General features: G+C 46.7%; 1 protein-coding gene across 4 annotated transcripts in view; it reads left to right on the forward strand.

Moving 5' to 3' along the window:
- The window catches only part of Tead1 (TEA domain transcription factor 1), a 220,906-nt gene that overhangs the window by 42,829 nt on the left and 151,679 nt on the right, over positions 1–26,398 (forward strand). Inside the window, exon 1 of one of the 4 annotated variants that reach the window (XM_029538170.1) lies at positions 18,679–18,758. The exons of 2 other annotated variants lie outside the window; for them this stretch is intronic. Coding sequence is in view for 1 of the 2 variants with exons in the window: in XM_029538158.1 (XP_029394018.1) it covers positions 18,800–18,814 (15 nt within the window). In the remaining variant the exon portion in view is untranslated. One more of the 4 variants, XM_029538158.1, reaches the window with a different exon arrangement.

Raw genomic sequence — 26,398 nt, forward strand, 5'->3', positions numbered from 1 at the left:
TTGTAAGTAGGTGTGGCAAGAAACTGCTGAATCAAGCCACTCTGTGGACAGCAAAGCAGACCTGCTGAGCTGCCTGGGGTAGTGGAGGACAGCATTCCGCAGCAGGGGCTCAAGCTGCCTGGTAATGGTGGGAGTCCAGCGCAAACAACATCACAAGAATCTGGTTTATATTACAAGAATCTGGTCAGCTCATTGATTTTTTTTTTTTTTTTTTCTTGAAAAGAAATCTGAGGAGATGGGGGCAGTTGTCACTCTGAGACAAACAGTGGAGGTCAGAGGGCTGAGGAGATGGGACAGTTATCACTCTGAGGTGAACAGTGGAGGTCAGAGGGCTGAGGAGCATGAGCCAAGGGCCTTAGGAGCCCTGGGTTGGGGTTGGCTCCTGGTGGTTGGCTTTTGTGTGCCAGCACTTACAGGTTTTTAATGCCCTCTTCTACCTGGCTGCTACTTATACCCCCTTAATTTGGACACCTACCCCAGTCCAATCCTCTGGGAAGCAAAGGTATTTGGGGTTATCATGTAACATGGAGGTGGGAGGTGGGGTGAGGGGCTGGTCTTCAACAGCCTACGGAGGTGGTGAAAGAGTAGGCTGTCTAAGGAGCTGAAAGTCAGATGGATCTCTGGCAGCAACCAGAGACTGGGCAGAAGGTGGCACTAAGGGTGAACTTAGTCTTGGTGGCATGTATCTTAAGTGTTTGTCTCCCTGTCTGAGCGGTGGGGAAGACAGGGAGAATTCCCAGCAGTATCGGGAGACAAGAGAACTTCAGCTTTCGTGGTCCGATTGACTGACAGCAGTACTTATTAGCGAATGGATCCAGAGCCTGTTTGAGTTGTGACAGATGGAAAGGTATCGGGACCTGTTTGAGCTGTGACAAATAGGTCCACGTTGAGACTTCCTGAGGTTTAGCTGCCATCGTTGTGGTGAGGATGGCCAGATGTGGCCCCTCCAGCATGGGTTGAAGGCCTGTGGGCTAGAGCCTCTCAAATAAACCCAGTCTTCTGGTAAAATGGTGGGTGATAGGCTCAGTAAAGGGCTGAGGGAGGATGTGTGTTCCCAAAAAGATGCCTTAAGGGCGAGGAAAGCGGGCAGTCATGGAGTGGGCTGGTCCCAGAGGATGGTCTCTTTTGCCTTCTCTGAGAACTAGGAAGGTAAGGGCTATTGTATCTCCAGAGTCCTAAAAACTAACTGGGTCACTTTGGGGATGAAGGCTGGGCCATTATCCAGTTGTACACTTGAACTCGTGTGGACTGAAGAAAGGAGGGAGTCATAGAAGGCTGTGGGGGGGGGGGGGTTGGGTGCAGGTGGAGCATCCTGGGTGATGGTCTTAAAAGGGGCAGAAAGGCTAGGGTTGAGAAAAGTTGAGACCCAGTGTAAAGGCCTCGTGACTTTCTGTCAGAAAGGACTTTGCCTAAGCATCAGGGGACAGTACCTGTCTAGTAGAAGAAGCTAGACTTGGGGCCCTGCAATGGCTCCTGAGGTCTGCAGGGCGTGTCTTTGGACTCTGAGTAGGTAGGCGTTAAGTTTGGAGGGGCGGGGAAGAGAATGGAGGAAGGTAGGTAGAGGTGGTTGTTGGCTGACCTCCTTCACAGTCTTGTCAGCTAAAGCATTTCCCAACCATATCATTGATAGGGGCCCTGTGACCTCAACAGTGAATAACCGCCACCTGCTTGAAAAGATAAGTAGCTTCCAGCACTTTAGGGTTACCAGCCCATTGGTAATAGGTGTGGCCTTGCTGGTGGGGGAGCCCCTCCTGCCAAATAGAAGCATGGTGGTGTAGCATGTGGGATGCACTTTTAGAATCTGTATTTGATGGTCTTGTCTCGTGAGGGTGGTTGTCTTCCGAGGAGTGCCTGGTAGTAAAGGGCAGATGCTGTAATCTGGTCAGAAGAAACTTCTGGCATTGTCTGCTTGGCAGGAGCTGGAGGAGCTGAGAGAAGAGCTTCCATCTATAGTCAGGGTGTGGCAGAGGGGAAATGGAGAGCTTTAGATTCTTGTAGGTAAGGGAGTCTAGTGATCCCAGACAGGAGTGAGTAATGGTGGTAGCCTGAGGGATGGGTGTGGCTGAGTTAAGAAGGGGCAGGTGTCAAGATGGAGGCTGCACTTTCTTGCTTTTCTGCTTTTGTTCTTCATTTGTTTGGTTGTTTGTTGAGGCAGGGTTTCTCTGTGTAGCCCTGGCTGTTCTGGAACTCACTCTGTAGACCAGGCTGGCCTCAAACTCAGATCCACCTGCTTCTGCCTCTGGAGGGCTTGTGTTGAAGGTGCACACCGCCACGCCTGGCTTAGCGTTCTCTCAAAAAGTGGTGCAGGAGAGGTGGGAGTTACAGGAAAACAGAGCAGCAAGTGTGACTGTAGGTCTTTGAGCCCGTGAGGGAGAGGACAGAGTGACCAAAGCAGGGCTTAGAGGCTTCCTGGGTTAATAGGGAGGCTGCTGGTAGCAGACCTATAGGCAAGGATGTATCCAGTTTGGAAAGATAAAAAACAGGGACAAATGTGTGCCCTTTCATCTGACCCAGGACCCCTAAGGCTATTTCTCATTTTTCAGTAGTATAGATATAAAGGGTTGATCAAGGACTGGCAGAGCCAGAGAAGGAGCTTGTAAGGACAGCATTTTGTGGAGAAGAGTAGGCAGATGTGACAAGTGTAATAGGTTCTAGGACCTCCGTTAGGGACCCCTAAACTGCTTCATAGAGGGACAAGTGAAAACAGCAGAGTTGGGAGTCCAGGTTCTGAGGTACTCCATGAGATCCAGAAAGGAAAGAACCCATCTTTAGTGGTGCAGAGATCAAGGGACCTTAGACACTGTGCTGAAGAGTGAGCTTGAGAGAGCCAAGAGACAGCAGAAAACCTGGGTCCTTTACCTGAGGGACAGAGTTGCACCTTGGAAGGAGAGACCCCTGTATCCTGTATGTAGTATGTTGATGGGATGAGAAGAACAGGGTCCATTCTACAAGTAGGAGCTTAACTAAGCATCTACATATTAAATCAAACAACTGGGAGATAAATCAAGAGAAAGGTCAGTGTCTAGAGCTTGGGAACAAAATGGAGGGTACCTTGGGGTAGCCTTGATAGGGGATGAAATGCTGCTCTGGTGTCCAGGTCCTCCCTGGTGAAGTCCAGGACGGTGATGTGAGAAGGCGAGAAGGGAATCCCAGAGAGCAGATTGTAGGGATTGGGCACCAGAGGTGGGTAGGGACGGCTGCTGCCTTAGTGATCCTAAGGTGCTGCACCAGGCTGCAGGGTTGGCAGCTTTGGAACGGGCAGGGCAGGGGTGTTGAAGGTTGAGTGAGCGGGTTTGATTATAAGTTTGTTGAGTTGTATGGAAGGTTTCATTCAGGCCTTGTTTGTTTTTTTTTTTAAAGATTTATTTATTATTATACATAAGTATACTGTAACTGCCTTCAGACACACCAGAAGAGGGTGGCAGATCTCATTACGGGTGGTTGTGAGCCAACATGTGGTTGCTGGGATTTGAACTCAGGACCTTTGGAAGAACAGTCAGTGTTCTTCCATCTCACCAGCCCCTCAGGCCTTGTTTTATTTATTCATTCATTCATTCATTCATTCATTCATTCATTTATTTTTGGGTTTTTGAGACAGGGTTTCTTTGTATAGCCCTGGCTGTGCTGGAACTCACTTTGTAGACCAGGCTGGCCTCGAACTCAGAAATCCGCCTGCTTCTACCTCCCAAGTGCCAGGATTAAAGGCGTGCACCACCACAGCCGGCTTTGTTTTATGTTTTAAGGAGATATATGGTATTGAGGGTGACAAGGGTTGGGGGTAGGGTTTGGAGTCAGAGCTTCTTAGGGGAATGATGGAACACCTCGAGAGGCGCTTCAGGGGCTGGGAGGAAGAGGAGAAGCCCTGAGAAAGTTGGGTGAAAAGACAAGGAGAAGTGTATCTTAGCCATGATGTCTCTGCCCAGCAGCGGGGTAGAATAGCTGGTTATAATGAGGAAGGGTGAGTGATGAGATAGCCATGGGGAAGCAGGGAAGCGGGCCAGTAGCCCTAGGCTGGTGGGGTGGCCATCCAGTCCCCTGGCAGATAGATAAGTTGTACTGAGTGAGCAGGAAGTATAGATCAAATGGTCCCCATATGAGTCAAGAAAGACAGACACGCTACCATTTAGATAGTTACCAGACTCCCATGGTAATCTCGACGGTTTAGAGGAAGGCAGAGTTCCCAGGGCAGCAGCAGAGCAGTCTTCAGGCTCCAGGACCAGAAGGCCTGAAAGATTTTCCTGTGGAGGAGGAACTTGGGGGACTGACCTATCTTTGCAGGCAGAGAGGGGCAATCTTCTTCTTCTTTTTTTTTTTTTTTTTTTTTTTTTCCGGTTTTTCGAGACAGGGTTTCTCTGTGTAGCCCTGGCTGTCCTGGAACTCACTTTGTAGACCGGGCCGGCCTCGAACTCAGAAATCCGCCTGCCTCTGCCTCCCGAGTGCTGGGATTAAAGGAGTGCACCACCACACCCGGCTGAGAGGGGCAATCTTACTCTCCAGAGTCCTGTCTATCCACAGTTTGGGCAGGGTCCTGGCAGTGGACGAGATGAAGGGCAGCTCTTTGTCCAGGAGCCAGTGTTGCTGCATTTAAAGCGGGTGTGGATGGAGGTTTTTGGTGCCAAGTTTGATGCCAGAAGCAGGTATTTCTGCCTAGCACAGGAAGCCAGCCCCTTTTGCCCTTTCCTGCCCCTTCCTTTCATAAAATACCTTAAATGCCACATTCAACAGATCTCTGACGGGTTTGAGGACCACCATCCAGCCTCTTGTTTCCTCCTGATGTCAGTGGCTAAGAGAGAAAGTTAGTATTGAGGGCAAGTATGCCTTCTTCAGACTTTACGTCTACTGAGTACAGTGAAGCAGAACCTCTGAGCCACACAGTGGGATTTTCATCTGGCCTCTGTCTAACCTCTCTTGTCAAAATTGACCACTTCATGGGAGGCCCTTTGAAGTCTTGCCAGGTGAAGGCAGTCTTGTCCCAGGCTGCCCTGCTGGGAGACCAATTTGTGTGTTTTTAAAAAATTTTTTTATTGGTTTGGTATATTGGAATCACTATGAGGGACAAGTCACCTCCAAAGGAAAATCCTCATCAGCAGGAGGACACCATCTGCATGAGCCTTTGCAGATGTCCAGACTCATTCTGCCTCTTCTGGGGTGAGTGGGGAGGAAAGAAGGACGTGGAGGTCGTGCCAGTGAGGTTGTAGGCCAGGGGGAGGTACCTAAATTCCTTGATGAAGTTAGGGCATCTGTCATTTGAGAAAGAACCAAGCTGTTTTCTTACCTGAGTAAAGAGAGAGGACCTACCCACCACCTCTCTGGGAGGATAGATCCTGGTGAGAGAGGATAGACCTGGGGAGAGCTGCCTGTGGGGCTGAGGGAGGCAGTGGATCCTCTCCAGCTTGAGGGGCGGCGGGTAAGGGGGTTGACAGTGCTTGTGGAGGGCAGCGGAAGGCAGATGTGGAGAAGCAGGTTTAAGGGGATGTGGGAGGAGCAGGTGATTGAGGTGGTACATTGGTGGCATTGGAAGATTTGGATGGCGAGATACCCATGTGGGCTCCAGATTATAGTCAGCTGTGAAGGAGTTGGACCATTTGCCAGTGCTTTGGTGGAGGCCATCAAGGTCAGTGAGAATTTGAAAGTCAAGGATGCCATTTTCTGGCCATTGAGACCGATTATCAAGTTTGTTGTGAGGCCAAGCTGTATCACAGTGAAAAAGAAAATGGTCCGAGAGAAGCGAGAGATTCGAGGAGACGGAAGAGGGGTGGCAGGGTCTGCTTAGGACGAGAGGATCCCATGGCCAATGAGATGAAGTCCTGAAAAGGAGGCAACATAGAAGGCATCCTGGTATCAGGGTAAGAGGTGTGTAGTCCACACTGAGGACTGGCTATAAGGTGGAGATCAGGGTGTGTACACACATAGGGGCTAGGGGACTACAGATTAGAGATAGGAAGGAGAGAGTAGAGAGCCAGGACGGTCACAGAAGTGGGTAAGTGCCATTGGATAGAAACTTGGTCCAAAGGCTTTCCTCAAGTGGATTGAGGTTTGCCAAGAGAATGGCTAGATCACGAGGGATGGAAGTCCCAGATCAAGAGTTGGGCACCCAGGAGGGTGCTGCTGATTTTGTGGCAAGAAAAGTTGAGTCAGCAGTTCTGAGAGAAGGGTACTTAGCTAGTTGGTGAGGAAGTGTGCAGGAGAGAAAAATGGTGAGGATCAGGAGCTGAATTTGATGGGTGACAGACAGCAGCAGAGGCAAATGATCTGTACCACAGGAAGGTCAAGTCAGCAGTTCTGAGTTAAGGGAGGGACTAGGTCTCCCAAGGAGGACCAACCCAGGCTTCCCTCCCTGGGTGTGAGTGGGCACAGCAAGAAACCACGGGGGAAAGCCAGTCCCCGGAGAGAAAAGCAGCTTGCTGTGCTGCTGGGGATAGTGGAGGACAGAGTCCAGTTGCAAACCTGGCTGTATTTTATATGGGTATGTGACAGAGGGAGGAGGCTCAGAAGCCTGAGAGTGGGTGGTCACTCATTCACGCAGATGAGGTGTTGACTGTTACAGTCAACCTAAGGGTGCCTGAGAAACATTTTAGCCAAAACTGTCCCAGGTAGGACTTGAGCTGTCACCCTAAAATTTTGCCATCAGTACTGCTATTTGCCCCCCCCCCCCTTGTATTGCTGAAAGGCGTTGTTTGCACAGGAACAGCTGATGTAAGGCTCTGTGAGAAACAAACACATGTGAGAAGCCATCTTAAAGCCTGCATCATAAAGCGTGGGAGTTCCCAGTGCTGGGTTTGCTGGGCTCTGGGTAGGCGCCCAGTCTACCCTCAAGTACAACATGCGATAGAAGTGATCACAGACATAGAAGACTTAGTACAGAGGGTTAAATGCAGAAATAACTTACTAAAAATGTTGCTTATGTTACCTTCAAGTCAAGGTCAATATATTTTCAACATGGGGTAATAGTTATTAAATTTTAATTTTCCTGTTTTCTTTGAGCCTTAAATGAGGTTTCTGTGGGTGGTAAAGCTGGGTCTGGGGTGACCTGTGAGAGGAAGTGAGGATAGTGGAAAAGACAAGGGTTTTTAGAATGAACTAGTCAGGTTTGAGGTATAACTCAAGGAGGTGTTTTGCATTTCAGCTTTCCTGCTGTTTCTAATATGGTCTTAACTGAAATGCAGCTAAACTGTTTATGAAAAACATTTAAAAATATCTAAGCCAGGCATGGTGGCACTCATGAAGCTTTGAGGCAGGAGAATTGTTGTGTTGTGAGGCCAGCGTAAACCACATAGTATCCCTGTCTCCAAATCTCATTCAGTTCTTCACCAGGACTGAATGAACAAATGGGGCCGTGTTGCAAGCTCTCAGGTTATGGTGTAGAGTTTCCCAAATCCTAAGTGAAAAGCTCATCCCACTGAGAATGGTGGTTCTCTTTGTAATAAGATAAACATCTTCTAGACACCAACTTGTGTACTGATGATGTTTCCCAAGTTAGACAAGAACTGTGGTTAGTTGGGGAGTCAGAGTCTAGTGTGTAGGAAACATCGTCCACACACAATGGTTGCGCACAGGGTGTGTCTGTGAGGTGCTATGGATAAGAAAATTCCTTCTGTGTTGCACTTGGCTTACTGAGCTGTAGGAATGCCGTCACCCCTTACATCGAAGCTTGTTTCCAGGCCTTCCTGGTTCTCAGTCCTGTATGGTCTTTCTGAAGCTTGTTTATGCTTGATAAGTGTATTGCCATTTGACTGCTGTTCCCCAGAAACCTGGATGGGCGAGGAATCTGCTGGGCTATAGGATGTGATAATGAGCTGGCCACAGCCCTGCACCCAAGGTGGTCTCTGCTGCTAATACAGGGACCAGATCAAGGACTAGGTGACCAGGAGTATTGTGGGAAGCATCCCTCGTGTACTGGGTGATCCGATACAAAACACTAAATGGGTGGGGCGGGGTGTGTGTGGTCTTGACCCATTTATATCTGCCAGGATTCCCGATTCTTATATTTCCCCCTTGGAACATTAAAGCCACCACTGATCTGTGTTGGTCTAGTTCTCTGCTCTCAGGGACTTACAGCAACACTAAGTACCTGCCTTTGCTTCCCACCACCAGTTTACCTGTCACAGACATGGGACACAACACCCCTCCTAACAAGGGTAGCACAGGCTACCCTGAAGGCTCTCAGAGGCCCAGAGGACACAGTCTGACAGCTGGGCATAAGGTGACAGTGACCTGTTATAGTCAGCAGGCAGGCAAATAAGTCGTCGGAGTGGCTAGCATCTGATACATACACATCCCTCCAGGCTAGTCTTATAATGGTAGTGCATAAATACACTTGCCTCCAGTGTGTTCCCAGAATATCCCTATCTGCAAAACATCTTGGAGGAGATGTTTGACTTGCAAGCTTGTGGTTGATAAAATAAATATATTTTTAAAATGTAAACCTCTTTGGGAGAGGTTTGAGTTTCTCCTGTCCTCAGGGGAAAAGGAGGCCCTGAGTTAACCTCTTTTCTTCCTCAGTGTAGAATTCTTGCCATGCTTTGTAAGAAGAAGCATCTTTGGAATGTGGCACCTGCAGAAATAGAAGGGGCTCTGTTCAGACCGTGGGGCCTGGCTATCATTTGGGCGTGTCTCAGCCTGACACCTGGGAGGCATTTGAAGGCCAGGATTCCGTAGGCTTTTACTTTGTGTGTAACTGAATTCTGTGGGCAGGCAGCATGGTTATACACTAATGGAGTCTTCCCAATCAGTAGAAATAATGTGACAAGATGTAGGAGCCGCGGTGCAGTTCCTGAGTTGGTGAAGGGCTGAGTGAACAGTGAGGTACAGTAGGGTTCCCCAGGCCCCAAGTATCAACCCTGCCTTGTTTTAGTATGTGTGTATCTAAATGCACATTTGGACTCTGGGTCTAGGACAGGCTCTAGAATTTGAATTTTTCAGCTGTCAGGCCATCTCAACAATGCCCATCCATTGGTTACATTGTTATCATTATATCTTGAACAAGTGTCTAGTGTGCACTCAGGATTATAGATCAAAGGGGAAGCCTTACATGAAGAAAAATCACAGTTTGTCCTTGTAAACTGGGGAGAAACTGTCCACACTACGCTTGTCTGGCAGGGTGGGTGGGTGGTCACAGGAAGGCTGGAGGGGTGGACGGGCCTCTTGGATGGTTTCACTCCCTTGGCTGATGAGAAGACTTCTCTTGAGGCAGGCTCCATAGGGGTTCAACTCCGCCTGTAGGCGGGTTTTAGCCTATCTAATCTTGCCCAGTGGTCTTCTGGGAATTACAATGGCCTTGTCATTAGGTGGACCCTTGGCGTGTATGCAGGGCAAGCATGCAGATGTCTGAGGCAGATGCAGGCGACCTTTCCTGCCTCCCCAAGTACATGGCGGTACCTGGCCCACTTCCCTCAGCCATGACCAAGCCAAAGGTGCAAGCCTACTGCTGACTTGATTTACCCAGCAGGTACCTACATGGGGAATGTTACGTATACACTAATGTTTGGAGACAGACCTCTGTTCTAAAAACATCTCAGAACTCAGCCAGAGAGTCACCGCCCCCCTCCCTTCCTCAGGTCCCTTTCCAGTTCATTCCCCGAGACTTTCACACTAGGAAAGGAGTATAGAGAAGGAAAGGAAACTGACAAACCTCCTCCTCCTCTCTCCTCACGCCCTACTGTGGTGGTTCTGGGTCATTCCTGGTCCCAGCTATGGGCAGCAGGCAGCACAGGGAAGTCGTGAAGCATTGCCAGGAGCAGGGATTGGCCTAAATGTCTTTGCCTTGGCCTGCGTTCTCTGTACTTCTTACATCACGGACCTCCCAAGACCACATAAGACACTGAGTCTTTCACAGGGGCAACTGCAATGCCCTGGAGCCCAGCTGTAAAATGTGGCTGGTTCAGACCCAGAGCTCTAGGTCTGGGTCAATGTTCCACACTACCTGTCTTCTTAGCTCTCTGCTTCTCCTCCCCTCTCCCCACTCCTTTTCTTCTCTTACCTTCCCTCTTGTGTTTTTATTTTTCTTTGTCCTGTATTCTGGAGTTCCAAGGCAGAAAGATACCTGAGTAATGTGTGCTGACAGGCACACACCCGCATCCTCACCCCAGCCTCTCTTGCTTTCTCCATTCTTGCCATCTCTCTCCATCGTTATTGTTACGAGGGTGCCTTTATATTCCCGTTGCCGTGTCTCTCCAGCACTTTACCAAGAGGCCTGTGAAGGAACAGCCTGTTATTATCTACATACAGACATAACTTGACCGGAATCTGACTGCAGTCCTACTTCAGGCTGCTCATGATTTATTTGGTCTTATACCAGGACAACCTATATGTGGTTTTTTTTTTTATTGAAATCTTATTTTTAAAGGCACCCCTCCCATATCACATACCCAAATTAGCAGACCCAAAGTTTGTACATTGCAGTTGGAATAGTGATTCTGAAGCCTTGGATCTTTACATATGATTTTATATTTTATCAGTATTTCTCTGTACTTACACATGACCCAGAAAAAAAAAATCTATGGAGAATTAGAACTAGAACAGTTAGCTTTTTTTTCTTTCATAACTTTATCAGTTTCCTACGTTCAGTCCATCCTCATTCTCCAGGACTTAGCCTTTTTCTGTTCTTTTCTTCATGTTGTACTGTACCCACATATATATCTGTTTGCATATGTACATGTATTAATGGCTAGATTTGCATACGAGCAAGGACATGCTGTTTTCTGAGATTGTGTGATCTCATTTAACATTACACATTCTGAATCAACCCATTTTCTGCTAGAGGTGAATAGTATTTTATTTCTTAGTATGTACCAGAGTTTTTGTTGTTCATTCATCTGTTGATGGGTAGCTAGGTTGATTCCAGTTCTTCACTATAGTGAATAAAGCAGCAATAAAGTCTGGGGGTGCAAATATGTCTGGTAGGGTATGGAGTTCTTGGGGTGTGTGCCAAGGACAGAAATAGCAGGATCATGTGCTAATTCTTTTCTCAGTTTTTTGAGGTATCTCCAAGCTGACTTCCACTGTGTGCTAGTAAGGGTTCCGCTCTCCACATCCTCCCCACCTTTTGCTGTCAGATTCTCTTGTGGAGACATGCTGGCAGGTACTTATGCTCCTCAGTGACCTGGCCTTGAGTCTGGAGGGTGGACTCAGGTCCCTCCCAGGTTTTCCTAGGCAGATTTAGCATCCATCTTAACTGTTTGGTTAGTGGTCGGAGGGAAACAGGGATGTAGTGGCAGATCCAGATATTTTGTTCCTCTTTCCTGAAGTATAAACCAAAAGTAAGCTTGGAGGTGTGGATTCTGGAATAGCTTGGGTGGGGACATAGAGTTAGATGGCAGGAGCCGTGGATGATGGAGGAATATGTTTGGCAGCCTTAAGGGATGGAAAGGACTTGGATCCGGGAAGGAGAGGAATCACCACCCAGTCCCTTCAGAGCTGACCTCTAAGTAGCACGAGTGCTTTAGCAGCTGTGACGAATGTGTTCTAATTTTAGTCCAAAGAATAGGAGTCTGACAATGGATCAAGTTTCAATTTAAACTTCTGTTCTTGCAAAGAGGAAAATATAGTTGTATCCTAGAGACCTGGAAAGGTGACACTTGTCAAATGCCCTGTACTGTCCCTTGCATCTGAGTCTTAGTCCTGGGCTCTCAGATGATTGCAGGGAGGTTGACGTTGACCTCTGTGAATGTGGACATTCTGGAAATCACCTAACTCACAAATAACTCCCTCTTTCTCCAACAGGAAATGGGGGGAGACTGAATGCTTCCTCTGCAGTGGGATCCTCTTGCTTTGGGTTAAAGATGAAGCTCTTGCCTGTTGGCTTGGGTCTTCAGTCACCTTACTGACTACCCTGTAAGAGGCCCCGTGTGTGAGCTCTGAAGATCAACCCCCCAGCACATCCCTGCTCCCTGGCCTTCAACAGTTCCTGTGTGGATTCAGTATTGCTTAAAGATGAGCGGTTCAGAGCTGAGTCCCAGGGAAGGATACAGGATGCTGCCTTAACGGAGCTTAATATTGGGAAGGTGGTTGAGCTGGCTCGCTATAGGTCAGCACAACAGTCATCTGAAAAAAGGGAAGTCTCAGTTGAGAAAATGCCTCCGTATGATTGGCTGTAGGGCATTTTCTTAATTAGTGACTAATGCGCGCGGGGGGGGGGGGCAGCCCATTGTGGCCAGTGGTCCTTGTTTCTCTTAAGAATGCAGACTGTACAAGCCATGATGATCAAGCCAGCCAGCTCCGTGTCCTCTGCATAAGCTTCTGGCCTCCAGCTTCCTGCCCTGCTTTAATTCCTGTCCTGATTGCCATCAGTGATGGACAATAATGTGAAAGTGCAAGGAAAGTAAACCCTTCCCTCCAGACTTGCTTTCGGTCATGGAGTTTCACTGCAGCAGTAGTGACCCTGACTTGGACAGTAGTCTTAACAGGGAGGTGTTTAGATGCAGCAGTCAGGGCTGTAGTGGCATGGGGAGCTTGCAGCAGTATTGTCCAGATAGATTTGGGTGCCCAGGAAGGCTTCAAGAGAAACGTAGGTCTGTTGATGGATGGATAGACTCATGGCAAGATGTTTCAAGAATCTTATTGATTCCTCCATTGGCTTTCGTTCATGTTTAGAACCTGTGATACACACTTGATATGTGGTCTGCTTTCTCTGAGGCACCTGGTATGAGTGAGGTCGTTACCGTCCTAGTCCTTTTGTTCTTGGCTTATTTCACATAGCAGATCTTGTACCGTTTGTCAGAATCACCTTATTTTTCAAGTATGAATGTTCAAGGTCTCATTTTTTTTTACCCCTAGCGTGTGTGAAGTATTTCTGCCCAGCACACTCTTTCTCTTCCTCCTGTCACCAGTGTCTGTCTTTTTTCCTGACTATTGATACCTAAAGTAGGTGATATAAGCCCGTCATGCATGTTTATGTAACACAAGCAGAGGGCTTGGACCGGTGGATGTTGGAGAAGAGAAGGATTCAAGTAATTGGTTCGTTTTGAGCATTGTGTATGCTATGTTTGAGTTTGGGTGTGTGTGCGCCACAGCACATAGGTGTGGAGGTGCTGTGAGAGCATTCAGGTGTCCTGTCTCTCCTGTCTTCTGCAGCATTGTGTAAATAGTTTGTAGTGGTAACTTCCTAGGAGGTCACAGGATTCAAGCCTCTTGAGACTGTTGTCAGTGTAGCTAGCAGGGTTTCCACAGTTCCCGTCAGCGTGTTAGTGGGACTTCTTCACCATCGTGCTGTGGACGTGTGAGCCACCTTTAAAGGTCTGCCGCTGCTGTGTTTTAAAGCACTGCCGTAAGTTGGCTTGGATGTGGCTCCTTCCCTCTCCCGCGTGGTGAAGATGCATATGTGCTCACTGCCTGCTGTCGTTTCTCCATCTGTTTCTACTTGAGCTCTGTGTATATTTTTCAGTGTAGATTTTAATTGTTTCATCACCACAAAGGTTGGTGTTGTGTGGGAAGAAAAGTTCAGAGGCAGGAACTCTTTCCTAGCCAGGCAGTGTCAGACTTTCCTGGTCGCTAAGGATGCGGAAAAGCAGAAAAGGGCAATGTGTTTTGCCTGCATCTTAGTTCTGGTGCGCCCCAGTAATCAGCTTGGCTCTGGAGCTGCCTTTTCCAATGTTTGTCTTTAGCTTTTAAAAATATGATTTGCGTGTGTGTGTGTGTGTGTGTGTGTGTGTGTGTACATGAGAGGGCATGTGTGTGGAACATAGAGATAAACCTTCGATATTTTTCTTTAGGAACCATCCACTTTCTTTAATACGGTCCTGCAGTGACTCCTGATCTTTCCAGTAGACTAGCCTGGCTGGCCAGTGAACTCTAGGCTCCACATGCCTCTGGCGCCCCAGCACTGGGATTGCAACTGTGCGTTAGTGTCCCCAGCCTTTTAGAAAATTATTATTAATAGATTCCGGGGATCAGGTCCTTACTATTACGTGGCAAACGCTGTTCGGACTGGACCATCTCCACAGTGCTTGGCCGGCCTTCCCCTGTTTTTGAGAGCTGAAAGGTACTTTGTCCTTCTGTGATCTTAGTTTAAGGTGTGTTCACATCATACGTAAGTCTCACTGGCTCTTTGTGTCCCCAAAGCATGTCACACAGAACTGGTACACCTCAGGCAGAATCTTTCTGATCTGCGTCATAGATCAGAAGATGAACTAGACACTCCTTGACAACCTTCCCTTCCCAGCCTTTCTCATATATTCCCCTTAAGACAGCCTGTAGCTATTGATTATCTCCAGTGATGTGAGCGTTAGCACCTCATAATACAGTTAGACCTGAGGTTCAAGGTAACAGGACTTGACATTAGTTTCAAGTTTATCTCTATCAGTGGTGTGACTTCAGGTAAGTAATTTAATGTTTTAAAAGTTTTATTTGTCCTTCCAAATACTGGAAGGAAAGATTACATCTCTATCTCATAGTTATGTTGGAGATAAACAAAATAATAAAACCATGATTGATCTTACAGAAGTAAAAGGCAGGGTGGTGTTGTCCACAAGCTGGGCATCAGGCACAGGAAGACTAAGCAATGAGATGGTTGTTAGATGATGGGAGTTCCAGGCAGGGGCGAGGCAAACCCTGTCATCTGTTTGATAGCACAGTGGTAGAAACTAGGGTTAATGTATGTTTAGGGGCTCTACAGGTGTAGGTACTAGCCACCAAACCTGAAAACTGGAGTTCCATTCCCCTGAACTCACATGGTCGTAGGGGAGAAAAGTAGAGGAGTCCTTACAAGCTGCCGCCTAATCTCCACAGGTGTACCTAGTGTGCCTATGTATGCACATACAGCAAACAAAGCTAAACAAATTATATTTTAAAAAGATAATATAGCCGGGCGGTGGTGGCGCACGCCTTTAATCCCAGCACTCGGGAGGCAGAGCCAGGCGGATTTCTGAGTTCGAGGCCAGCCTGGTCTACAAAGTGAGTTCCAGGACAGCCAGGGCTATACAGAGAAACCCTGTCCTGGAAAAAAAAAAAAATACAAAGAAAAAAAACCAACCAACCAAACAAAAAGATAATATATATTTAAATGAGAAAACTGGAGTTTTAAAAAGAGATGATACATATTTAATGTGATAAATAATGCTAATCAACCGGATGACATCTTAACACAGTGAGCACAGGCATCCAAAGCTCTATATTGATCCCATGTGATACTAGAAAATTAACTTGCAGAAGATCAAGTCTTAGTGCCGCAAGTATAGATTGCAGAAATATCACTGTGGGGGTGATGTGCTGATTAGGTTTTGGTCAACGTGATACAAGCAAGCTACATTCATCTGGGAAGAGAGAACCTCAGTTGAGAAAATGTCTCCATTAGATTGATCTGTAAGCAAAGTCTGTGGGGAATTGGAGAATTTTCTTGGTTAATAATAGATGTGAGAGGGTTCAGCCCATGGTGGGATTGTGTGTGTGTGTGTGTGTGTGTGTGTGTGTGAGAGAGAGAGAGAGAGAGAGAGAGAGAGAGAGAGAGAGAGAGAGATTGGTTGATTGATGGATTGATTGATTGTTTTATGGGCAAGTGGTCCTGGATTGTACGAGAAAGCAGGCTGAGCACACCATGAGGAGCAGGCCAGGAAGCAGTCTTCCACCATGGTCTCTGCTTCAGTTCCTGACTCCAGGTCCCTGCCTTGGCTTCCCTTGGTGCTGGGACTTGGAATATACAAGCCAAATAAAATCCCCTTTCCCCCAAGTCGCTTTTGGTCCTGGTTTTTATCGAATCAATAGGAACCAAGCTAAGATGCTTAGCATCTTGATAGCCTGGCGTAGAAGCTGTCGCTTTGCTTCTCGCTTCCACGGTGGTTCTGACTGTGGCGTCTATTCCTCCGCAATGTGGATGGGTGAGCACCCTCCTTGAGCTTCTTCCAGTTGGGGCTGTAACCTGCCCTGGGCTGGGCTGGGCTGGGCAGGGCTGAACTACATCCAGGTTTGTACCTTCTCTGCTTTCAAAGTCTGATTATACGGGCCCCTTGTTTGTCTCTCTTCCCTTTCTTGGCTGGTTTCCCTGCCTTGGCATCCCCACTAGAGGACAGATGAAAACACTGCAAGGAAATGAAACTCAGTCCACACGCTATTATCTTGTTCCTTTCCACGGAAAAGCACTGGGCTTTGCCTGCAGTAGTGGGAGAGCTGGGTCTCCACACGCATAGTCGTGTGTCCAGCCCTTGGCTGTGTACTCAGTGCTTTGCTTCTAGTGCTGCTGTGGATAAGTTCAGATGGGGAGGGTTCTGGCACAAGGCTGGCCTCTACCTGCCTCCTGCTCAGCACCAAATCTCGGCATTTCTTACCCTTTGCTTAAGCTCTGCTCAGAGGCTAGGTGGAGATTCGAGCGTTCCCCAAAGTCAGTCAAGCAGACCCTTGGGCTCTCCTCGCCATTGAGATTTACCATTATTCTGTCTAAGGTGTATTAGTCAGGGTTCTCTAGAGTCACAGAACTTATGGGTAGTCTCTATATAGTAAAGGAATTTATTGATAACTTACAGTCTGCAGTCCAATTCCCAACAATGGTCAGTAGCAGCTGTGAATGGAAGTCCAAGGATCTAGCAGTTGCTCAGTCCCACATGGCAAGCAGGTGAAGGAGAGAGAAAGCCTTCCTTCTTCCAATGTCCTTATATGGTCTCCAGCAGAAGGTGTAGCAGAGATTAAAGGTGTGTGCCACCACTCCTTTAATCCCAGAGATCTTGAACTAAGAGATCTCTCTTGGTCTTAATCTTCTGGAGTCCATAGCCACGAGGCCTCAAGATCTCCATACCAAGATCCAGGTCAGAAACTTCTATCTCCCAGCCTCCAGATTAGGGTCACTGGTGAGCCTTCCAATTCTGGATTTTAGTTTATTCCAGATAGAGTCAAGTTGACAACCAGGAATAGCCACTACATAAGGGGACTGTTGTGCATTGAGCAGAAACAGTTGCTGGTTTAGTGTGTTGGTAAGAGTATTTTTAATGGTTGTTACCTTTGTGTTTTAAAAGGAAGTATTAGGGAATTTAAGAAACCACATCAAAGTGATGCTGATAAAGATTTTAAACCCCTGGGAGGCTGAGGCAAGGGCATCAGTGTGAATTTGAAGTCACCCTAGCTACACTGTGAGCTGTAGGCTAACCGAGGTTAGAGAGTGAGGCCTCATCCCTATACAGTGAAAAATGGTTTGACGTTAGCATGATTCTAAAAAGCAAGTCTCAGGTAAAAAGGTGCCTATGAATAGGGCATTTAAAGTAGTACCCATTATTCTGTAAGGCTATCCCAGTAATAGGCCCCATGGAGGCCCCTGTACTGGTTCAGTGTGGGGCAGGGGAGCTGGGCACTTGGAGAGAGGGGCAGGATCCTTGTGCTCAGAGCACAAGCTCTTTACTGAATCTGGAAGAGCTGTTTTGTTTTTGATGTTTTAGACAGCCAGCATTGCTGTGCCAGAGAATCGTGCTGAGGGGTAAGTAGGGAACCTGCTTTTGTTTGCAAAAGGTTCAGAAGGGCTGGAGGCCTCTGCTCACTGCTGAGGAACTGAATGTTGGGCCTGATCTTCAAGCAGGTTGTTTGGAAAGTATCACCATAGACTTGAGGGATGTCCTGATCAACTGAGACATTCTTACTTATACAGAAAGCACTTGATGTCAGAGCTATGGGAGACACATGGTTCCCTTCTTGGTGTGTGTGTGTGTGTGTGTGTGTGTGTGTGTGTGTGTTCAGTCTACTTCCAATTGTTCCTGCCCTTTGACTCTAGGTATGTCTGGCAGCCAGGTGGTGGTAGTGGCATTGGCAGTACATGCCTTTAATCCCAGTACTAGGGGTGCAGAGGCCAGCAGGTCTCTGAGTTCCAGGCCTGCCTGCTCTACAGAGGGAGTTCTAGGACAGCAGGGCTACGTAAAGGAACCTTATGTGTGTGGGTGTATATAGTGTGTATGTGGGGGTGTGTATAGTGTGGGTGTGTATAATGTGGGTAGGGGTGTTTATAGGGTGTGGGGAGAATAGGGGAAATGTTTGGTACTATAAGAAAACTTTGGACAGAAAGCTGAATGTGACACAAAATGAAACATCGAAACAAATATGGTCTTAAATGACACACATCTTTCCTAACAGTGGGGGAAAGGTTTTCAGGCTCAGTAAAAATGGTGACCTCGAGGTATTAGGAGAACAGGAGAGTGTGAAGTGTTAGGTGGACTGTTGACCACCCAAAGAGCAAGGCAGGGTGACAGCAAGTTATTAATACAACAAAACCAAACGAACCAACCAAGCAAAAACCCCTGAGTTCATGGTTCACATCTTGATGGTACAGTGTAGTTACTGTTTTCTGGTACCTTTCTCCGTGTTCCATGTGACAGGTGTTTATGGTGAGAGCTATTCCTCAAATACTAGATTTGAAAAAAGAAAAAATCCAATTAAATGTCTTAAGCACAGACCATCCAGTTTGTGGGAGGATGTGTTGAGTCTCCTGTTGGAGGCACATTGGAGGTTGTGTTGATGGCCTGTAAAGGAAGCCGCTGACTCGATGGGATAAAAATAAGAGCCTAGGTCAGCCTCCTGTGCTGCCACCTGGCTCTCCCAGACGCAGGCTTCCGAGAGGCCCTAATGGGCTTGTTGAAAGGCCCCACTTGGCTTCTTATTAATGTCCTTCTCTGAGCCGTGCTCAGCTCTCCAGCTAACCTTGTCAGAAGGTTACCCATGGCCCTCCAGGGCTCAGCTAATTTTAAACCCAGCCAGCCAGTGAGGTGGCATTGTGCTGCAGAGACATCAGCGGCTCCCTGGGAGACGCGGCCGGGCAAAGATGAGTTGAGCCTGTGTATTTTTCTCATCCTCCTGTAAGTGGCCAGGCACACTGACAAAGAGAGCGGGGATAATAATGAGAGCTTTTATGGTAAACACCAGGATCCTTACAGAACTTTGAGCTGGTTGATATATGCATGGTGTGCAGAGCTCCGCATGGAGTGTCTTGATGTGACCATTGGGGCAGGTAGATGGGATCCTGGGTTCGGGAACTAGGCATGGGTTGTGAAATGGGATCGTTGCTAACGGATCCTCTGAAGCTCCTCACTGACCTAACTGGGAGAGGGGCTGTATCTCACAAGCTAAGAAGAGAAGAAAGAAAAAAGCCAAACCCAGAAATCCCATCATTTCTGCCTGTCTGCATGTCTACTGTTGTTGTGGCTTGCCTGCACTAAATATTCTTTATTTATTCTTAATTTCTTATTTTGAGCATTTCCAATAGTTCCTTATTTAGAATATTGCTGTGTTGTAGAATACTTGTTATCCCTTTGTTTTAACATAAAACATAAATCAACTACAAAGTCAAGTGACTTTTGGGGGTCCTTCCCCCCATCAAAATTAAGTTAAAAAGAAATCTTCGATCCAGGCAGTGCATGCTTATGATCCCAGTACTCAGAAGGTAGAGACTTGGGAACCAGGAGTTCAAGGCCAGTCTTGGCTACATAATATGTACAATCAAAGGCTCTCCTAAGCTGCATGAGGACCCCAAGAATATGAAGAAAGCTAAACCCAAAAACGAAATCCAAAACTTAGGGTTCCTTTTTAAAAATCTTAGCCGCTGAGAGTTCACCCTCACACCCTCATTTTGGGAGTCTCCCATGCTTATTGGAGTTAGCTCAGCCTTCCTGGTATCCCCAGTTTCTTCCCCACCTGTGGGATTTCAGTGGTAGACTTAATCTGCCCAGTGGATGGCCTGGTCTTGAGGGTTACCTGCCTGGCCCAAAGGAGAGACTTGGTGCTGGGTCCACACCCACCCACTTATAAAACAGTTTCCAGGAGCCAATTAAAGAGGCCGTGTGGGGAGCAGACTGAGATGAAAGACTGATGGATGGAGAATCAATAACGTGCGAACTCTGAGGAGTGATTGAAGTTCACTTTATTTGAAATGGCCAGGCTGGGCCAGACCACATCAAGCCGGCTGTGCACCTGTGCGCACGAGGGCAGCGGCACAGGAGTGAACTTTGATTTCATGTTAGAAAGGAACAGAACAGCGAATAAATGCCTTTTTACTAGCATTTTCTTTCTTGAAGGCCTGCCTCTCCTCCTGCAGACCTAATTAGCTTTGTGGTGCTGGAATTTGGTTTTGAGAACATTACATTAAAGCTGAGCAGCATCAGGGATTTGTAGAGTTGGCAATCCTTGTACAAACCTTTGACTCAAATCTGACTTTCATGTATGCTGTTGAAAGAAAACCGTCTCTCCAGCTTGCCCCCGAAACAGTTTTCAAAAGCACCTTCCAAATGGTCAAAGTGTCATAGAGATGGAGTCCCTCGGGCTTCTGAGGGAGTTAGAGATTGTGAGGTCCACAATGGAGATGTGGAGAAGGCAGGTAGGAATTCTGAAGTCTCTCTCACTGCAGGGATTCTCTCCTACACTTACTCTAACACCTGCCTCCTTTCCTCCCCGGGCTCCTTTCTCACCTCCTGAACACTTCCCCCCTGCACTTGGCAGGGGTGTCGACTGGCCTGCTGTTATTTTTGTAGTAACCTGATACTTAGAGCAGCCCCCTGGCCTCCGGACTCAGACTGAGTTGAAAATGGTGCTTGGGCCCACGCTGTTGCAGTCACCCTGGCCAAGCAGCTGCCTTGGGGGAGGGGCTGGGTCACTAGCGAGGACTTCAGAGCACTGCTTAGCCGGCCCTACTGGGATGGGAGGTGGGGGCTCAGCCTTGCAGCAAAGACTGAAAGGATTAGTTATTGAATACAGCTGGGGTTTGGGGGAAATGAGGAATATTTTTAAGTCAGCAAGTTACTGCTTTTGCTCTGTGGGTCTAGTCTAGGTAGGGTATGCCTAAATCTGTCCTTGAAATTTGTTTGGTGAGGAGGGATTTTGTGTGCACCACACCCTCCCCTACCCCTCCCACCTCACCCCCACACCCCTACCCCCTAGTCCTTGTCTCAATGTTCAGTCCAAGCAGGCCTTGAAGTGCAGTCCAGCCTCTTCCTCTTGAGTTCTAGGATTACAAGCTAGTACCACCAAGCCTGGCTTGGTTTCTTAAAAGTCATAAAAAAGAATTAATGTCTGATGTTTAAATAAATTGGATGGCTATTTACTGAATTGTGTTAGGTGTCAGGAGGGGTGCAAAACTGAATGGAAAATAGTTCCTGCCTTTGAAAATTGGTTATACAGAGGTGACACACATTTAAGCTGTAATTATAAAATATTGTTATATGCATTTATTCAGCGGTTGCTTGAGAGTCCTGCAACAAAGTCAAGATGCATGTACACCCAGGTGGGTGGCTCACACCTTTAATCCCAGCACTGAGGAGGCAGAGGCAGGCAGATCTCTTGAGTTTGAGGCCAGGATGGTCAGCATAGCCCACTCCAGGTCCGGCAGTGCTATAAACTGAGTCTCCAAAAAGAAAAAGTGTGTTCACACTAATCTGTATACATCAAGCTAAAGCAGTGCATAGCTGCCTGTTGATGACAGAGATGTACAATTTATTAATGATTTATAATAATCCTTATGATAGGATTATTTATTTATACCATTTCACTTATTCTTTACCATGGTGATAATCTTTTAACTTTGAAGCAAAAGCTGGAGGACAGTTGTTAAGTGCAGAATTAAAAGTTCACACAGACTACGTGTTCACTGAGTACATCGTCACAGAGAGAGACAGTAGTTACTCTCGGCTGGGTTTTTGGTTCGCTCATGCTTTCGTTGACTTTGCTGGCCTTACCATAGCACCCTAGAGAGGCAAGGCTTGAGTCACCACACTGTCATTCTCAAACTCTCTTTAGGGACCGGGGGACTATGCTGGAAGATTGAAGACAAAGTTGGGTGAGCAGTTATTGGGGCTGAGTGACTGCCCCCACCCCCAGAAAAATTAATCCACACCTTTGGTTGTTCAAACAAGCCACCCGTGTAAACTGTCTCCCGGATTTGTCTCTCTCATGCATTTGTAAATTTGGAATGCTTAAGAAATACACCACACTGTTACTCCTGAGACGATCGAGGGGTTCTCTTGGTCTCAGACCACACTGAAAATGCTTTTGATTTAAAAACTGGTTTTACACTGATAAAATAATCTTATTCTTTCTCCCTCTAAACAGATGTACACATTTGTGCATATACATTTCCAAAGGCACATGTGTACACTTAGACACACGTGCATAACACACACACACACACATACACACTCCTTCTGGAATTGTCTGCACAGTCCATGTTTTCTGGCCTGCTCTGTGAACAGTTTCTGTTCCTGGCCTTTGAGGCCCCTGTGCCATAGGGCTAGATAGAACCCGGAGTTTGTCACTCCAGAGTTTGACACTCCGTTATTGTGTCTTTGGCTCCAGCCTTTTTGCTTTCATGCTTAGCTGTGATTTTTTTTTTTTTTTTTTTCTGAGACAGGGTTTCTCTGTGTAGCCCTGGCTGTCCTGGAACTCACTCTGTAGACCAGGCTGGCCTTGAACTCAGAAATCTGCCTGCCTCTGCCTCCCGAGTGTTGGGATTAAAGGCATGCGCTACCACGCCTGGCTTTAGCTGTGATTTTAACACATTCGTGCCACTATATTCTTATAGAACTTATTATCTCCTTCCAAGAAACTTTTGTTTACTTAGTCACAGAGTAGACTCTCATTTCTGTGCCCTTGGGTGCATCAAATAGTCTCACTCGTGTGTGTGTGTGTGTGTGTGTGTGTGTGTGTGTGTGTGTGTATGTATGTATCATTCAGTTGCTTGTTCATGTGTTCCCCCTTCAGTCCTGTATATTAGTTATTCATTCATCTACTGTCTAGAGGGACAAGTTAGCATGAGCCAGGCATTCTATTGAATATCAAGGATAGAAAGATTCCCAAGATCCACAAAGTGGCAAGAGCAAAAGGCAGACAAACTGTCTCCCATTCATACACTGACCATATACTACTCATGGGAACACAGAGCAAGCAGGAGGGTCAAATCAAGCTTCTAGGGAAGGAGGGGATCTTGAAGGATAATTGGTGTCTTTTAGGCCTTCTGAGGATAGGGTGCTCATTGAAGTCTTAGTTAGAGTTTCTGTTGCTGTGGTAAAACACTATGACATAAAGCAACTTTGCAAGCAACATGATAGAGTGTATACATACACACCCAGAGAAGTGAGGGCAGTGACCCAAGGCAGGAACCTGAAGGCGGGAACTGATAGAGAGGCCATGGAGGAGTGCTGCTTACTGGCTTGCTTCTCGTGATTTGATGAGCCTGGTACGAAGCACCCAGGACCCCCAGGCTAGGGGTGGTACTACCTACAGAAAACTGAGTCCTCCACATCAGTCATCGATGAAGGAAATGCACCCAGGCATGTCTATGGGTCAGTCCTATGGATGCATTTTCTTGATTAAGAGTCCTTGTACCAGATGACCCTAACCGGTGTGTGTCGTGTTAACATACAAGCTAGCCAGAACACAGTAATAGAGTATATTTAGTAATATCCCATCTCTTGTACCTGGTCATGGATCAGGAATTATAGAGTATAGGCCTCATTCAGTATATACTTTATTACATTAAATGAGAATAACTAGTAGATGGAACTGTCTCTTTTTATGAACACCCCATCCTCAGAATGAATTTAAGAGGGCTTGAAAGAATGCAGTATAGCAAAATTAAATGTATAGAAATAAAAAAATTATGAGATAGGGATTGGGGACCAAAGTAGACTTTAGGAAATAACCCAAATTTGAAGGCCCAGATGGCCTTCCACTTTGCCTAGGGCACTCCAGTGTGGTTCAGTGCATTCTGACAGCTGGAGTGGAGGGTAAAGCCTTTGCTGACTGTGTGGTGTTCTCCCTCCCTCCCTCCCTCTCTCCCCTCCCCCAACTTTTTTCTTTCTTTAAGGATCTTTGTAAAAAAAAAAAAACTCTGTGTGTGTGTGTGTGTGTGTGTGTGTGTGTGTGTGTGTTTGAGTGACATCCTCATCTCATTGGAGAGGATCCAGACCCGATCTCACTGGATGGTTCTTCTGCTAGTCCTTGGGTGCTCATGGCAACACATCTAACATCTTATAGTCAGAACAACTGTGCTCAGAACTATTGGAGTAGACTCTGAGTAACTCTGAATAAGAATGGTCCTGAAATACATATCATTATCTTCATTGCCCCTTTCCTCCCAACACACACACACACACACAAACACACACACACACACACATCCTCATCCTTCTTTGAAGATAAGATCTCTCTGTATAGCCCAGGCTGACTTCAAATTTGTGACCTTTGGTACATGTGCCATTATGCTTGGCTGGGCTCTCCCCTCCCCCACCAGGATTTTTATTGAAGTGTAACTAACATGCTTAGAAAAAGTGCATGCGTCATCAATTTCAAGTCCCTGTATTTTTCCATTGAGAACACTTACATTTTGTTTTATTTTGGAGACAGTCTCTTGTAGCTCAGGCTGGCTCAAACTTACTTTATAACCAAGAATAAAATACGAATTTATGCTCCTCTTATGGACATGTGCCATTACCCTCAACCTCCCGGGTGGGGCTGTTATACTCACTGCCAATAACATTGATTAGGCTTTTCTGTTAATTCAATTATCTTACTCTAAAAGACAGACAAGATCTCACTATGCTGTCCAAGCTGACCTTAAATTTGAAGTCTTTCTTAACCTTGCGGTGTTGGAATTGCAGGCGTGTGCCGCTACACCTGGCTCATGAATTAGTCTTGTTAGGGTTTGAACTTGTGGATGGATGCCTAGAGGAGAATTGTCTTTGTATCTGGTTTATGCCACCAAACATCATAATTGACTGTGCAATAGCAACATCCTGAAGAACTTTCACAGTGGCAAAGCTACTTCTTAGCTGTTTTGTATTATACTGTAGCCACTAGCCACAGGTGGCTCCTGAGCCCATGAAATGCTGCTGCTTTAATCTTAGTGACTGACATTTAAACGTTCCTGTTACTAACATGGACCCTATTGGACTGTGGATTTTTCTAGCATTCATTTTATGAATATGATGCAGGCTATGTATGCATGTATCCTGGAGTCAGTAAGAATTTGAGCATCTCTAGCTGCCCTGATGAGTGATCATATAAACGTTCTTATACCCATCCTTCAAAGAACCTATCCTCTCCTGTGAGTGTTGTGAGAAGGAAGGGAGGAAGGGAGGAAGGGAGGAAGGGAGGAAGGAAGGAAGGAAGGAAGGAAGGAAGGAAGGAAGGAAGGAAGGAATTGCCGAGTCAGCAAGTATGCATTGTGTCAGTTTTAGTAGTACATAGTGATTGCCAACAAAGAGTTTTCTAGAATGCTTGGACTACTTTACACTCTCCTCAGCTGTCTGTCAGGGTTCTGGGCTCTCAGCACCCTTGACAACACTTGTCAGCATCAGCCTTTTTTTATTTTACAGACAGAGAAGATGCCTGGGCAGGTAAAAGCGATTGCTGGAGGGCCTGCTGAGATGTGTAGGCTGCAGCTGTAACTCTAGTTGTTCTCTAGTTCTTCCATAGTGGAAACAGAGATGGGAGTCATCCAGAGTCTCCTGGGCCAGCGAGCCCAGAACATGCAGTACACAGGCAGAAACAACAGGAAAGACGTCAAAGATGTTGGAAAGAGAGACCCAAGTGTGTAAGTCGCCCTCGGACTCTACATGGGGCACATACCTTCACTGTGGAGGTATTTAGTAACTAAGTATGTTAACACCTTCTCATTTATTGTCCCTTTGTTTTGTAATATAAATTTGCTCTCTGATTTCTTATTATTTGGTAGGAATTTATTGTGTGTCAAGGAGATGAGTGTCTGTTGTCTGACTTTGCAGCTGCGGCTTCTTTTTAAAATTTGAGACAGGGTCTCACTGTGTAGCCTGGGCTGTCTGGAACTTGGCATTCTCAGTCACAGAGATCTGCCTACATCCATCATGCCTGGTGAATTTTATTTCCCTAATGCTTTTTGAAGTACAAGGAAGTTTTTACTTTTAACAGAGTCCTCCCCTCCCCTCCCCTCCCTCCTTCCTGACCTCTGAAGCTTGGTTCTCCATAAGCCAGCCTTGAATTTCTGGGTGCAAGTGACCAAGTATTTACTATTTCTGGCCACATTTCGCTTTAGTGTTATTTTGAACTTTGTTTACTTTTGTGTACATGAAAACAAGTGCCCAGTGAGACCTGAGGACATTGGCTCCTTGGACCTGGAGTTACAGGCTGGTATTAGGAACTGAGCTCAGTTCTTCTGCAAGAGCCGTATGTGCTCTTAACCAAGGAACCATCTCTCCAGCCCCATTCACAAATATTTCAGATATATTTGTCTGCCTGCCTGCCTGCCTGCCCGTCTGTCTGTAGTGTACTTGTACACTAGTGTGCATGCCAGTGAGCAGGTATGTAAGTCATAGGACAACAGGGTTCTCTCTGTCCTTAGTGTTGAGCCTTGGAATTAAATTTAGGTTAACTGGGAATTGGGCTTGGTTGCAAGCACAGTTACCTACCAGCACAACTTGCCAGCCTCATTTTAGTCTTTTATAGTAATAATTTGCTGTTAAGGTAATCGTCTGGG

The sequence above is a fragment of the Mus pahari genome, chromosome 1, assembly GCF_900095145.1.
Source record: "Mus pahari chromosome 1, PAHARI_EIJ_v1.1, whole genome shotgun sequence".
Taxonomy (NCBI): Eukaryota; Metazoa; Chordata; class Mammalia; order Rodentia; family Muridae; genus Mus; species Mus pahari.